Below are 13,517 nucleotides of genomic sequence, written 5' to 3' on the forward strand. Positions count from 1 at the left end.
TGCTGCCTGATTTTAAACCTTATTTCCAGCTCAAATGGGAAACTGATCATTAGGATAAGGCTTTCAAATCTGTCAGATTCTTTGTGGTGGGAAGGTGGTGAAGAGGGGAGGGGTGGTGCTGTTGGCAGGTAGAGAGGTAGCATAAGGAGGTGAGGAGGTGGATTGATGGGAAAGGGCTTCAAAATATGACTGAGGCTTTGTGGTGGAACGTTCAGAAAGGAAATGATGGGCCTGGGAGTGTTGATGGAAAAGATAGTCTGCAGGATACACATTTGGGAAGAGGGTTTACAATATTCACATTTTCTTGCTTTCCTAGGGGCACTGGGCCCCAAACCTTTGTGAATGGGAGTTGGGAGTGACTGTTTGTTCTTCCTAACAATTTGCAAGTTTCCTTTATTCCCTCTATTAATATTCTGCCTTTTTGCCAAACTGGGACTCACAATGATTTACAAAACAGTCAATATTACAAAGGGAAGCACATATGGATAAAAGAAAACAGAGCAAAGTAAGACAACCTCTATTCATCCACATCTTCCAAAATTAGCCCTTATAACAGGACAATTGTAACAAAGGGACCTTCTAGAAAATGTGGTGCAATGGGATCCTGCTGCTCAGATTTACAGGTACTACATTATATTCTAATCTCTCTCTCTCTCTTTTCACCTCTCCCCTGTAACAGTGAGTATGTATAGCTACTAACTGGGCTCTGCAGTGCAATGCAAACTACAGTAGCAGCAGATATAAAAACCAAGTTCACAACATGTTTTGTTGGCACCTGTACATTTAAGAGCAGACTGATAGCAAATTTGAGGGGACTTGTTTTGACTTATTATTTAGGTTAAATGATTTATAAGTTTGTTTTTTAAAATGCTATTCTGTTCTAATTTGAACTCTATAGATACTTTGCCATACAAAAAAGTAAATAAACAAATAAAATTGATTTTATTATATTTTTTCTCCAGCTCCAACTTCAAATTTAGTATTACAGTCACCGGGGAAAAATGCTACATCTTGCCCCATGTTCATGATCTAGTTTGAGGTAATACATACTTGGCACTGGTGTGGCAGGTACTGTTGCATTCATCATCTTTGATTTCTGAGGAGAGAATGGACAAATAAAAATGAATGAATGAATGACAAAAGAAAGAAAGAAAATAAATGCCTTTGTTGGTCAGCAGTCTATAATTATAGACTGATATCCATGGTTTCTTCTTTATTGCATCACCAGATAGTTCACTCTACATTTTTTTCTGGATTATATCATTTCATCTTCTGAAGCATTCAAGTACTTTTCCATTTCTGCACACATACTAGCCAATATTAGAATATAATTCCTCAATAAAATAGTAGGAAAAAGCAATGAGAAAACATGGTAGGATAAGAGGGTAAAGACATTTTCACAGAAGCAGGATGATTGAATGCCTATTGGGAAACTACCTAAATGTTCACCTCATTAGCACTATTCTGTCTCATTTTAGTCTGGCCATTTATTACTAATTAATGGAAGTTACGTTCTTCCCGTCAGGACTGGATGGAATGGAATGACAAAAGCCATATCCATCTATGCTCATATAAGATTCCATTCTTAGCTACTCTAGAGAAGTTCATTGGTAACAAAAAACAAGTTGTGTGCATGTGTGTATAGATTACATTGAAATACCATGATAACATTCAAGACAAAATGGAACAAGTGAGTGAGAAACTACTGCAAGGATAGGACAGAAGATATAAACACACGTTGAGCACCATGAAATGCAGAGGATGGGATATTAGTAACTTGAATGTGGCTCATAAGTAGCAAGAAGCTGAAAAACCTTTAGTATTTTTTGTAATCTATCTTTCCTTGTGTGTGTGTGTACATAAATTATTGATTGATTGAATGAATGTTTGTCTATAGCCAAAGAAATGTATCAAATACCTTAATTTCTGAGAAACAAACTTGTGTCTTCAAATATAAAACAGATAAATTAAGATAAATTGCACTTACCAGTCTCACATGTCACACCTCTCCAGCCAACATCACATTCACAAGTGCCATCTCCTTTAGTGCCGCTGTTACATCTCCCATGGGCACAGACACATTCTAAATGCAAAAAGGGAACCTTTAAGCTTCAAAAAACTTGAACACAACAGTGATATTGGATGTTTTGTGATGCCATCTATTGTAATGTGTTCTGGCTGTACACATGTTTTTCTGTGCACAGAAGTAATCTAGTACAACACAAGAAGATCCCTCAGCTCAACTGACTCTTGACCTTAATTAATTCCATACTTTTATTGCAACCATTTTGATATAATGGCCTGAATTATATTGATTTAAGTCAACCAGAGCAGATTTATTGAAACAGTGATGAGCAAGGTTTTGGTACATTCCATTCATTCAATGATTTGCTTTAGTTTTGCCTTACAATAAGCTCCTGGCTATTGCATTTAATCTATTTCATGCATTACTAGTTTTTTTTATGTTTGCCACACAATTCCCTTTATTACTTGCTAAGATCAAGAAAAAGGATGGAATAATTTGCCACACCTGTGACTAAAAATGCCAGCCATTCTGAAACCAAAAATACCTTGATCACAGCTGATACCATATTTTCCTTTGACACATCGATCACAGGCAACTCCTTCGAATCCAGCTTCACACTCACAGGAGCCTGTGCCATTGATGCCATCCAAGCAAATCCCATTGCCCAAGCAAGTATTTCCAGACAATCCTGGACAAGGCTCACATTGAGAACCAAAGAAACCTGCACAGCATTCCCTGATCTGAAAAGAAACAAATGCTCTAAGCCATAATCAGAATTACATTTAAAGAGGATGTGTCAGAAAAGCCCTCTTGAGCTCAAAGCCTAGTAAAGTTAATTCTTTAAACAATCCCTAAACCCATCCATGCTTGTAGGATATTGTGGGAGTTGTAGGTCATAAAGGTGTAGGTCATAAAGGTGATGTGTCCCAGCTTTGTTTGGGTTTCTGTATCCAAAGCACACACTAATCTAATAATCTTTCTGTAACATATCTTTTGCTTTCAATTTTCAGGCTATGTATGGTGTTACTAATCTATCTAAAATAGTATTCTCCACATGAAAAAAGGAATTAACTGAATTTAGGGGCTGCCCTCTTTTTCAGTAATACAAAAACTTTTAGAAGTTCCAATGATCTACTTTTGCATGCAGAAAGACAGGCTTTGTAATATGTGGTCCTCCTGAATCCTTGGACTAGAACGTCGATCAGAAAGAAAACCTAAATGGTATTGGACCTCAAAAGAGGCCAATAAGAACAAGAGTGGCCATGAAATACGGACTCAGTGTTGGAGAAATGGAAAAACAGGTTTGTATTTAGAGCAAAACAGAAGTTATTATTTTAGTCTGCTAGCGAGCACAATTCAAAGTGATGGCTTTAGCCTATAAAGCCCTAAACAGTTCCGGCCCAGCTTACTTGTCCAAATGTATCTCCCTCTATGATACACCTTGGAGGTTAAGATAATCAGGGAAGGCCCTGCTTTCAATCTTGCCACTTTCACAGGTGCGTCTGGTGGGGACGAGGGACAGGGCCTTCTCAGTGATGGTCCTCTGTCTGTGGAACATACTCTCTACCAAAATCATGTCAGCCCCCTCTCTCCTATCCTTCAGGAAGATATATAAATCATGGCTGTGGGACCAGAAACACTCCATGGAGTGACATTTTGTTGTAGGATCCACTTATAGACAATTTAGCTACCAGTTCTTTGTGTTCTTTCTTTTTGTTTTGCTCTAATAATGCCATAGTAGTAGGACAAAGTTACAAAAGCAATGATACTTGCTTGAGTTAAGAAATGATACTCACAGTTATGGTTTTAGCACATTTTCGTTGGCATCCAGGATGAAGAGACATCCTATAGTAATGGAGATAAAAGCAGACCTCCTTCTTGCCTGGCTATAGGGGAGAATAAAGAACAGAAATTTATAATCAGGCAAGTTATTTTTGTGCTAGAAATATTACATCAGGGTCAAGACAGTTTTCTGTGATATTTCCATTAACACATATCTTCTGAAACATTTCACACTGAATGCAAATCAAACATTAGTCATTTTCAGATGTAGCTGTTAATTAGCATAACATTCATCTTGGTAAAATATTCTGGCGCATAGCAGGAGGCCTTTGCATGCTATTTATAAGTGGATCCAAAACTCTTGTTTCTGTCCATGCTCATTTGTTTATATATGAAAATGGGGAATCTGTGGCAGATCCTCTAAGTTCCAGACTAGATTGTGGAAGCAGATAATAGGAGGTGGAACAACAGCTGGAATGCTAAAACCCTCCATCACATCTACAATTTTCAGAAACTGTTGTCATATCAGGGTTCAATACAGATATACAGAAGGCTAGGAATAAGGGGATTGTAATGCACATCATCTGAGAGTCACAGAAACACATACACAAGTGTGTACAATGAAATGTTGCTGTCAAAGAAATTCAAATGGGGCAGATCCCCCATCTTTTTGCGAAGCAGCAAATGGCATCAATCCTCCAAATTCAGTCAAGTCAACATACCCAAGGTTTGTTAGGCAATATTAGCATGCTAGGTAGAAAATTCCATAAATCTCTCTCTCCCACTCTATGAGAAAAATTCAGTCAGTGTGGTGTTGCAGCTATGTGTCGGTACTGTTTAAAGTAGGTGATTCCACTTTCCTATCTTGTTGCTGCCTCCTGCTGAATTCTGGGAAATGTAGTTTAGGGTGGGGACTTTGGAATTTTCAGCTAGAGAGCTCTTCGGCTTCCCTAAACTACATTGCCAAGAATTCTGCAGGAGGATAGACATATAATAGGAAAGTGGGAGCACCTGCTTTTAAAAAAATCTAAAAAGCTAATGTGCCAGGAAAGCAACTGGGTGATCTTGGCACATCAGCTTTCTCAGTCTAAGACCCGTCGCAAACTAGGTTCCTGCGGGAGCAAACCTTGCTAGCACGTCCCTGACATCATGAGACTCCGCCTCTCGCCCCGCCCCAGAATTCAACTGAGAGAAAATGCGGGCAATGCTGCCCTAGCAAAGGAAAAACCACGCTGGCAAAGAGAAAGGGGTGGAGAAAGGGGCGGGGAGAGAGGCGCAGGCTCATGACGTCAGGGATGTGCTAGCAAGGTTTGCTCCCGCAGGAACCTAGTTTGCGACGGGTCTAAGAGCAAGGCAATTACAAACTCTCTACGAACTAATATTGCCAAGAAAACTGTGGTATTGATTTGATGTAGGTTGGAATCAACAACAAATCAGTAAATATACAACAATAAAAAATCATATATGAAAAAGACATATCTATTTACACAAATTAAATTCAAAAATATTTACCACGGGTGTAGTTCCAGGAGGGCAGCCATGTGTGTATGAACAGGATTTACATTTTCCCTTAAAAACAAACATACATTTCCTTCTAAGTAAAACCACAAACAAGAAAGATCACCACCTGTTTTTTCTGAGATTCTGAACAAACATTACAAATGCATTGCAAATGCAGAAACATTTTCACCTTTTGTATGAACGAAACCTTCAAAGCTTGTCTCTATTATTCCTGAATCATCTGGTTACACTGCTCCCTCCTACTGTCCCCTAGAGGTACTTCATTTGGCTTTAACAATAATCATTCTGCAAAATTTAATTGTATTATATTTTTATTTGTTTAAATGCCAGAACTAAAGAATACAAGCCACAATGAAAAATAAAATGTACCACTTCATGCCTTACTTAATGCTTTTCAGCCAGAGCTACCTATAGAATAGTTCTGAGAATGAACAATGAACAAAAATATCATAGATTTTCAGGCTTGCTGAAAAAAGAGAAAGGAATTTTTACATAAAATATGTATGAAAATGAGAAGGGGAAGCTTGTGTACATATCTGCATGGCAGTTTTGTCATTGGTTAATATATTTACAGAGCCATTGTGGTGTAGCTGTCTGAGATTGAACTATGACTCTGGAGACCAAGGTCTGAATCCCTGTTCAGGTATGGAAACCAACTGCATGACTTTGGACAAATCACATTCTTTCATCCTTAGAGAAAGGTAAAAGCACATCTCTCTAAACAAATCTTGTCAAGAAAACCCTGTCATGTGGTGTTTTTAATTTGGAAATGACTTGAAGGCACACAACAACAATATACCCAACTAAAATGAAAACTAGAAAGCCTACTTAGAAGAAAACCCTCCAATTTCCTGTTTCAGATGGCAAGAATGAAGATCTTTTATTTATGTTGAAAGTCACTTTAAGAATCGATTTGAGGCTGATTTCATTAATATATCAGTCAAATATATGTTAACTATATTCATTTAAAAAGTACATTAAGTACATATATTGAAGTGCACAACTTACATTTATAATCACAGTGTCATTAATATCACACCTGTTCTTCTCAATTTCCATTACTTTTCCTATGCCATGGATTATTCCTTTATCCGTTGCCACATTTGGGTAATTTATAGGTGCCTCGTTAACGTAGAGCTACACACAAAATGATATCTGCTTAGAACACATTAGAGAAGCAAGCTTAAATAAAAACTGGTTCAACAATTTTACAAAGTGAATGCATCTTACTCTGCTTGAAAATATAATAAAATGGCATATAACAGCACTGAACTGAAAGCTTGCGTTGGAAAAAATAGCTCCTCTGTGAAAACACAATATTTTATCAATAATTTTAGACTTTAAAAAAGGTTATTTGATTGATAATTAAATTTAGTACCCAGCTACAATTGTTCTCTGTCAATGTGTGACTGTTTACAGAAATATACTCTTTATCTTGCTCCTTCCCCATATATTAATTTCTCCAGCTTAATTTAAAGACTGATTCTGATACGTGCAATAAGTAAATGTCTCAGTAAATGTCAACTAACTGGTATAGATTTATTAGAGTTCTCTTTACTTTGAGGAGATTTGGACTATCTATAACAGTGGCCCCCAATCTGTTTTTGACCAGGGACCAATTTGACCAGGGATTACTTGACCAGGGACCACTTTGACCAGGAACTACTCTCCAACATTAGTACCAAAAGGGTTACGAAACAGTTTTTGGTTAACTTTAAATTTGTTTGGGGTGCTGATTCAGAAAATTGCATCGGATAGACCCCATCAGCTCTAGTTTCTGATACAGAACAGATGCCGTGATCAGCGACAAGGAAGGAGTGGAAAGTGGCGTGAAAGGAGCAGAAAGAAAATAAATAAAATAAAGAGGAAAGAGGCTTGTGGATCAGATTTTCGTCCTTGTGGCACACTGGTGGTCCACGCCCCACAGGTTAAGAACCACTGATCTAGAATAATCAGCAACCCATTCAAAATCACAACCTTTGTAATAATCAGAGGTATATTGAAATGGGTGACCTCTCACTAAGGCCAAGCATCCATTCACTCTCAGTCCCATTTTCTGAATTCTAAATGGAATTCTTAGTTCAGCACTTAATGCACATGTTTAATGTTTACACATGATGAGTGGCCTCATTAGCTGGGAGTGTAAATATACTTATGCCAGTTAAGCCTCTGCTGAATTTGACCTAAATCTTGGTTTCAGTAGAACCTTTCCTAATTTAATCAATTAGCAAGTTTTTTTTTCACGAAGCAGGTATTTAAATAAATGTGTTACAGCAAAAGCCGTTGGCTTATTTTAGATGTAGCACCTGGGCATCATGAATGAAGAATCCCACTCTAAATGACATTCCAAGCATGGTTTCCCTGAACATCCCATTATGCATGTCGTTCTTCAAGAGCTTCTCCTTGAGAATAATATGGTACCGGATCTGGTTTTCATCCTGTTGAATAAATTAATAATGCATATTAAGCACCTTAGGAAGATGCAGACTTCCTTGCATATGAGGGCACACAGCACAACTCATTTAATTCCTCCTTCCTCTTTCTAACTAAGGGAAAAGAGCAGAGGAATGAAGTGCAGGCACAGTTTTGAGGCCAGATCTCAGCTGTCACCTGCAAAAGCTGGATGGTTTCTCTGTCCCTCCCCTCCCTCACTTGTGTGTGTCTGTGTGTGTAGAAAGAGGAAGAAATACAGCATAACCCTCTTATTTATTGATTTAATATTCAAAATATAGGATACACTATTATCCATGGTTTCAGGTATCGAGTTTTGAAACACATTCCCCTTGGAAATGTGAGTTGTACTGTACTATCATCAAGTATTTACTTAAATCAACTGCAACCTGATCAGAGTCCTTGCTAATCTTCAGTCATTAATAGTTTACTGTCATGGTTGGAGATTCTCTTTCCCAGTTGTAAATAATGGACCATGATTAGAGCATGGAAGCAAAGCTCTAATCTTTGTTATGCTGGGGGTAAAGAGTAACGCTGTAAACAAATTTCAAAGTAATAAGTCATATTTACAGGGTAATTTCCCCCATTACTTTGAGGACTAAAAAATGATTTCTTGGGACAGAAACCTCCTTAAAACTTCCTCCCCTCTCAATTTTCAGGCTATTTTGCTGCCATTATAGAAGTTTTTTAAAACGGGATTAAAATGTAATGATCACTTCAATATAAGAAAAGTTCCAAACAGGTTTCCCACAGGTGCAACAGTAGCAAGTTACTTTTGGGCTTTCATAATGAGTTACATAACATATTGCCTTTAATAAATAACTTTCCAAAGTTTAGCCACTGACACACAGGAGCTTTCCCAATAGTTTGTAATCCTGTGGATATTTAGGAGTAGTGTTTTGTAGCATAAAGCATCAGGGTAGTGCATACTTTTTGTTGTGATATACAACAAACTACTAATTCCACTGTTAGTCCTGTGAAGGGTAGCTCATTTGAATCTTTCTTCTAACTACTTCTAACTACTTCCTACTATTTTAGTATCAAAGTGCTGCAGTAATTAGTCTAAATGCAGAAGTGTGGGGAAGAGTGCAGTGCACATCACAGCTTTCAGTGAGCAATTTCTAGTTTTGCTCTAAAGCACAAGACAAGCAGCTAAGAAAATTCCATTGCTGAGATGACTTAATTAAAAAAACATTAAAACCGATACCTACCAGAGAAACTGAGTGTCTTGTCTTCAGATAATCCTCAATGGCATCATTGCTTGGAGCAAAAATGGTGTAGGTGCTAGCTGCTTCAATTTCACTTGCCAAGTTATATTGCTGTTTGCAGAAACACAAATGTCTGATTGTAAAATGCACTACTGTTTTCAGAGCTCAAACAAGTTCCTTTTTGGTATGCTAACTCCCAGATACCTGAGTTAATACAACCATTGGCCTAGAGCAGTGGTATTCAAAATTATGGCCCTGTTTATTTGTCTGGGATCACCACTGATCTTTAAGCCAATGCTGCTGGCTGGCCCCTGTCGTATTTCCAAGAAAGAAAGAAAAATTACAGCCAATGTGCACAAATATGGCCCCACCTTGGGGGGAAGAATCCTACATCAGAGACCCTTATTAGAAATTCCATAACCTATTGGAAATAACTGCCCCATAACCTTATTGAAAAGGTAAAAATGATGTCACATCCATTTGGCAAATGTGAATCTCTTTGAACGTATGGAGACCATCTTTTGAAAACCACTAGTCAAGAAAAGCATGACCTTGTTAGAAGTCAACTCTGAACAAATTATATTCATTAGCATTCATGTAATGGTGCACAGGTAACTCACCTGTTAAACTGATGAACCATGTCTTTAAGCTGTCAAGGATAAAGACATGCTACTACAAAAATATATTTAGTTAGCAGAGTATGGCTGTTCCTTTGAAGTTGAAATTGTAGTTGCCCGAAAGATATACACTCCCTTAAAACCTCTTAATTTAAAATATGCACTCAGAAATAAAAAATAAAGTATTCTTTGAAAAATAACAGTGGATTGTTTGGGCTGTATGGCCATGTTCTAGAAGCATTCTCTCCTGGTGTTTCACCTGCATCTGTGGCAAGCATCCTCAGAGGTTGTGGCTTGCTTCTAGAATGCTTCTAGAACATGGCCATACAGCCTGATAAACCTACAACAATCCAGTGATTCTAGCCATGAAAGCCTCCAACAATACATTGAAAAATAATGTATTTTGTTTACTCTCAAACATCTTGTATTAATTCACTATAGTCACATTTCTTATTAAAGTTCAGTTAGTAGATGAGATGTAGGTTTCTCTGTGTTGAGTACACAGGACATCATTCTATCAATAGTCCATAGTCTTTAGGTATAGTTGTACTCACTGAAGTCGAAAAGTCTTACTGCATCCATTAAAGTCCAAACAGCAACCTGTTTTCATTGAAGACCAAGCACATACATGCATCCACCTCCACTGAGGTCTGATGCAAGGACATCCACCTCCAATGAGATGTTTAGCAGACTGAATACAAAATGGAGTCCTGAGTCTGAACCCCTCCCACACCAAAGCGGTAAGTCAAACTGGCAAATCAACACACACATAGAATACTGGTTAGCAAATATCAACAAATAAATAGTGAAAGGCTTGGGAGGTTGCTATTTCCAAAACCCCCGAGAAGTATTTGTTTTGGCAATTCTTGGAGTTGTAATAAAACTTGAATTTTCTAACCTCTGACTATTAAAGCAAATATACTTACAATTATGTAGCCCCTGAAAATGGAGTAATCTGGCATCTGCTCTAAGCGGGGGACCAATTTTGGCAAAGTGCCACTCACTCCACTGAGGGGTGTCAAAACCTGGAAAAAAGCCCATAACCACAATGGAATAAAATAGCAAATAAAACTGTTTTGGCAAAAATAGTTTTATTTGCTATTTTACATGACAGTTATCCAAAAGTCATAGAAAATAGAATATATCACTTCAGTAAAACTTTGAGATTTACACTCTGCATGGATTTTCATAGCAGCAGAGAGTTGTTAAGATTTATTTGATCATAAATGGAAAGGACTGCTTACATCATTTGTGGTTGCTTGCCCTTAAGAGATATTAAGGTAGGACAAACATTTGTTTCAGTGGAGGATACTGTATTATTTAAATATCTCAATTCACAAAAAGCAAAGGAAATCCATTTGAAAAATTCCCAAAATTATAATTGGTGCCTTTCAAAATATTACAGTGCAGTTACCATGGTTTTGAATTATCCATAAATCACTAGAAAGATAATTAAGCAAAGCAGATAAGTGGAAGACTTTAAAAAGCTTGCTTCGTGTTTTAAAAAGACAAAGTTCCTTTAAAATCCTACATTCCTAGCTATTGATAATGAAGATGCAATACCTTATCCACTACATGGATAATCCCATTTGTTGCTGCAATATCACCAGCTAAAATGTTTGCTCCACCAATTGACACATCCTAGAAAAAAAAAGGTATAAATGCATTTTATTTTAATATTAAAATTTTACCAGCTTCCTGGCTATGCAGTATATAGCTGGCCCTCCATATTTGTGGATTGATCCCAGATCTGATTGAAATGTTCTCTCTAGGAATCTTTAGGTGTTCCAGTGTGACTCTATAGTGAACTACTGCTGGAAGTTGATTCCAGATTCCAGCAGAAGTTGATTATAGAGCCATAGTGAAGGACCTAGGAGTTCCTAGAGAGAACACCTGTCTAGGAATTTCATGGTCCTCCAATATGATGCAACGACCAACTTCTGGTGGATTTGTGCTGGAAGAACCAGAGTGTCCTAGACAGGCGTTCTGTCAGGGAAAAAAAAACAATGTTACTATTTGGTGTTCCATTGCTCATTCATTAAATTTTCAATTTTTTTTTAAAAAATAATCTTTATTAGTTTTAGTTAAAAACATACAGTATCTGGTCGGATAGGTATAAGAAGGGGGGGACAAGAGGTGGGGGTAGAGGGGGAAAGATAGTGTGTGTGGGGGGGGGGTAGAGTGGGGAAGATGCTTTTGGTAGTTGTTTGGAATAAGGGGTGTGCCAGGTGTAGAAAAGAAAATTAGGGAGGTCACTGTGAGGGAGAAGAGGGTGTGTGATAGGTGTATATCTGACGTTGACTTCCCGGTTCTTCCTCTTCCTTCGTTCCTTCTTTCTTCTAAACTACTCATTAATTAAATTTTCAGGAGAGGTAGATCATGTTATATTGCAAGTTAACTCAGTATCTTCTAACTTGTCCTCAAGGCTCCAGGCAACCTTGGCAAAGTGTATGTGAGAAAGGATATCAAACAGTACTAGTAAACTTACTCCACTTCTCTTGGACAATGACAAGAAGTTGCCATGCAAAGACGTTGCTGTCCTCTTCAATGATGACAAGTGTTGCAGATCATCAACTGTGTATGCTCCTTCTAATATATGGTGCCTAATGGGAAAAAAAACACATTTCAGTTAAAGTGAGATGCAACTCATGGCTATTTAGTTAAACATGGGGTGTTTGTTTGTGGTTCAAACACAAATTGAGTGAACAACAATTTATGCAAATCTAGCGAGTTAAGACTTATTAATGCACAGCATTTGTTCTCTCTTCCTGCCCAGATGTTTTTAATTTGAATAGATGGGCAATGTATGTGGATATTTGCCCAATGAAGATCATCCTCCATCTTATCTGGGTGATGATCAAAGGACATCCTCCACTGATTTGAATCCACTAATATGATTTCTTAATATGAATTATACTTAATGTGACATCTGATAGGTTGCAGGGAAGAGGCTTTTGTGTAATAAGTGAAAATGTCAGAATTGTTTCTCCACTGTTACATGGTAGTGCATCATTCTTGAGATTTGTTTTGCAAAGCTTGGGACATTGGTTGATACCAAAGCTGGACTGAGACTTGTAAACACATAGAATGCACATTAAGTGGCACAAAAAACAGATTTTATGGTTGTGTTCACATAGCAACATCTGCCACAAGAATTTCTCTGACTTTGAAAAAAGGACTTATTCCATGACTGAAGGATGCATGACAATTGCATTGTCATTAAGGATATGAAAGGATTTTGGCCCTGAGTTCAAAACAAAATACTGTTCAAAGTGGAGGATGCCCATAACCTTCAGGAAATAAGATGGAAAATAGCCCAGATTTGTGCATAAATTGCAACCTTCTGGATGGCTTGGTTGGCAAACTTGTTTTAAGAATTAAGGAAACACATTATGAACACAACAGTAATGATGACGACAAAGAGAAACATGCAGCATACTTTGTTAGCGTCAATATATTGTCTTTTGACATCCAAAAATCTTTCTCTTCTTGGTCCATGTTCTGAATTGCTTGGCGAGAGGGCACAAGAATGGTTAGATTGGCTGCATCTGTCAGGAGTGTCTTCAGCGCTGCTGTCTGAATGAAACATGAGGATAAAATGCATTAATATTCTAGGAGTCCTGCTGCATGTTTACTTTTCAAATTAATGAGTCAGAGCAAGGTTTTGTCCTTTATGGAAAAATCCCACACAAGAGAGCCCTATGGGCCAAGGGAAACATGCTTGGCCAGCTCACTGGTAGCACAATCTTATTTAATGCCTATTCAGAAATAAATTCCATTGTGCTCAATAATATTGCAGAGAGAGAAACAACATATGTGTTATAGGGAATATTTAGAGGCTGAGCCCATCCTTCTACATTAAGGCATACCTATATGTTCCTTCAAGTTGTCTCTGATTTATGACAACCTTAT

At 37.6% G+C, this 13,517-nt stretch overlaps 1 protein-coding gene across 2 annotated transcripts in view; it reads right to left on the minus strand.

Moving 5' to 3' along the window:
- Positions 1–13,517, minus strand: part of STAB2 (stabilin 2) — an 88,192-nt gene that overhangs the window by 37,379 nt on the left and 37,296 nt on the right. For both annotated transcript variants that reach the window (XM_067469231.1, XM_060776891.2), the window contains 12 exons: positions 13,045–13,181; positions 12,094–12,208; positions 11,169–11,246; positions 10,532–10,630; positions 8,992–9,099; positions 7,636–7,767; positions 6,338–6,466; positions 5,321–5,377; positions 3,823–3,912; positions 2,571–2,766; positions 1,988–2,083; positions 1,051–1,096 (listed from right to left, as the gene is read on the minus strand). In XM_067469231.1, coding sequence (XP_067325332.1) covers positions 1,051–1,096; positions 1,988–2,083; positions 2,571–2,766; positions 3,823–3,912; positions 5,321–5,377; positions 6,338–6,466; positions 7,636–7,767; positions 8,992–9,099; positions 10,532–10,630; positions 11,169–11,246; positions 12,094–12,208; positions 13,045–13,181 — 1,283 coding nt within the window. The remainder of the gene's footprint in view (positions 1–1,050; positions 1,097–1,987; positions 2,084–2,570; positions 2,767–3,822; positions 3,913–5,320; positions 5,378–6,337; positions 6,467–7,635; positions 7,768–8,991; positions 9,100–10,531; positions 10,631–11,168; positions 11,247–12,093; positions 12,209–13,044; positions 13,182–13,517) is intronic.

Source organism: Anolis sagrei, chromosome 5, assembly GCF_037176765.1.
Source record: "Anolis sagrei isolate rAnoSag1 chromosome 5, rAnoSag1.mat, whole genome shotgun sequence".
In the NCBI taxonomy this organism is placed as follows: domain Eukaryota; kingdom Metazoa; phylum Chordata; class Lepidosauria; order Squamata; family Dactyloidae; genus Anolis; species Anolis sagrei.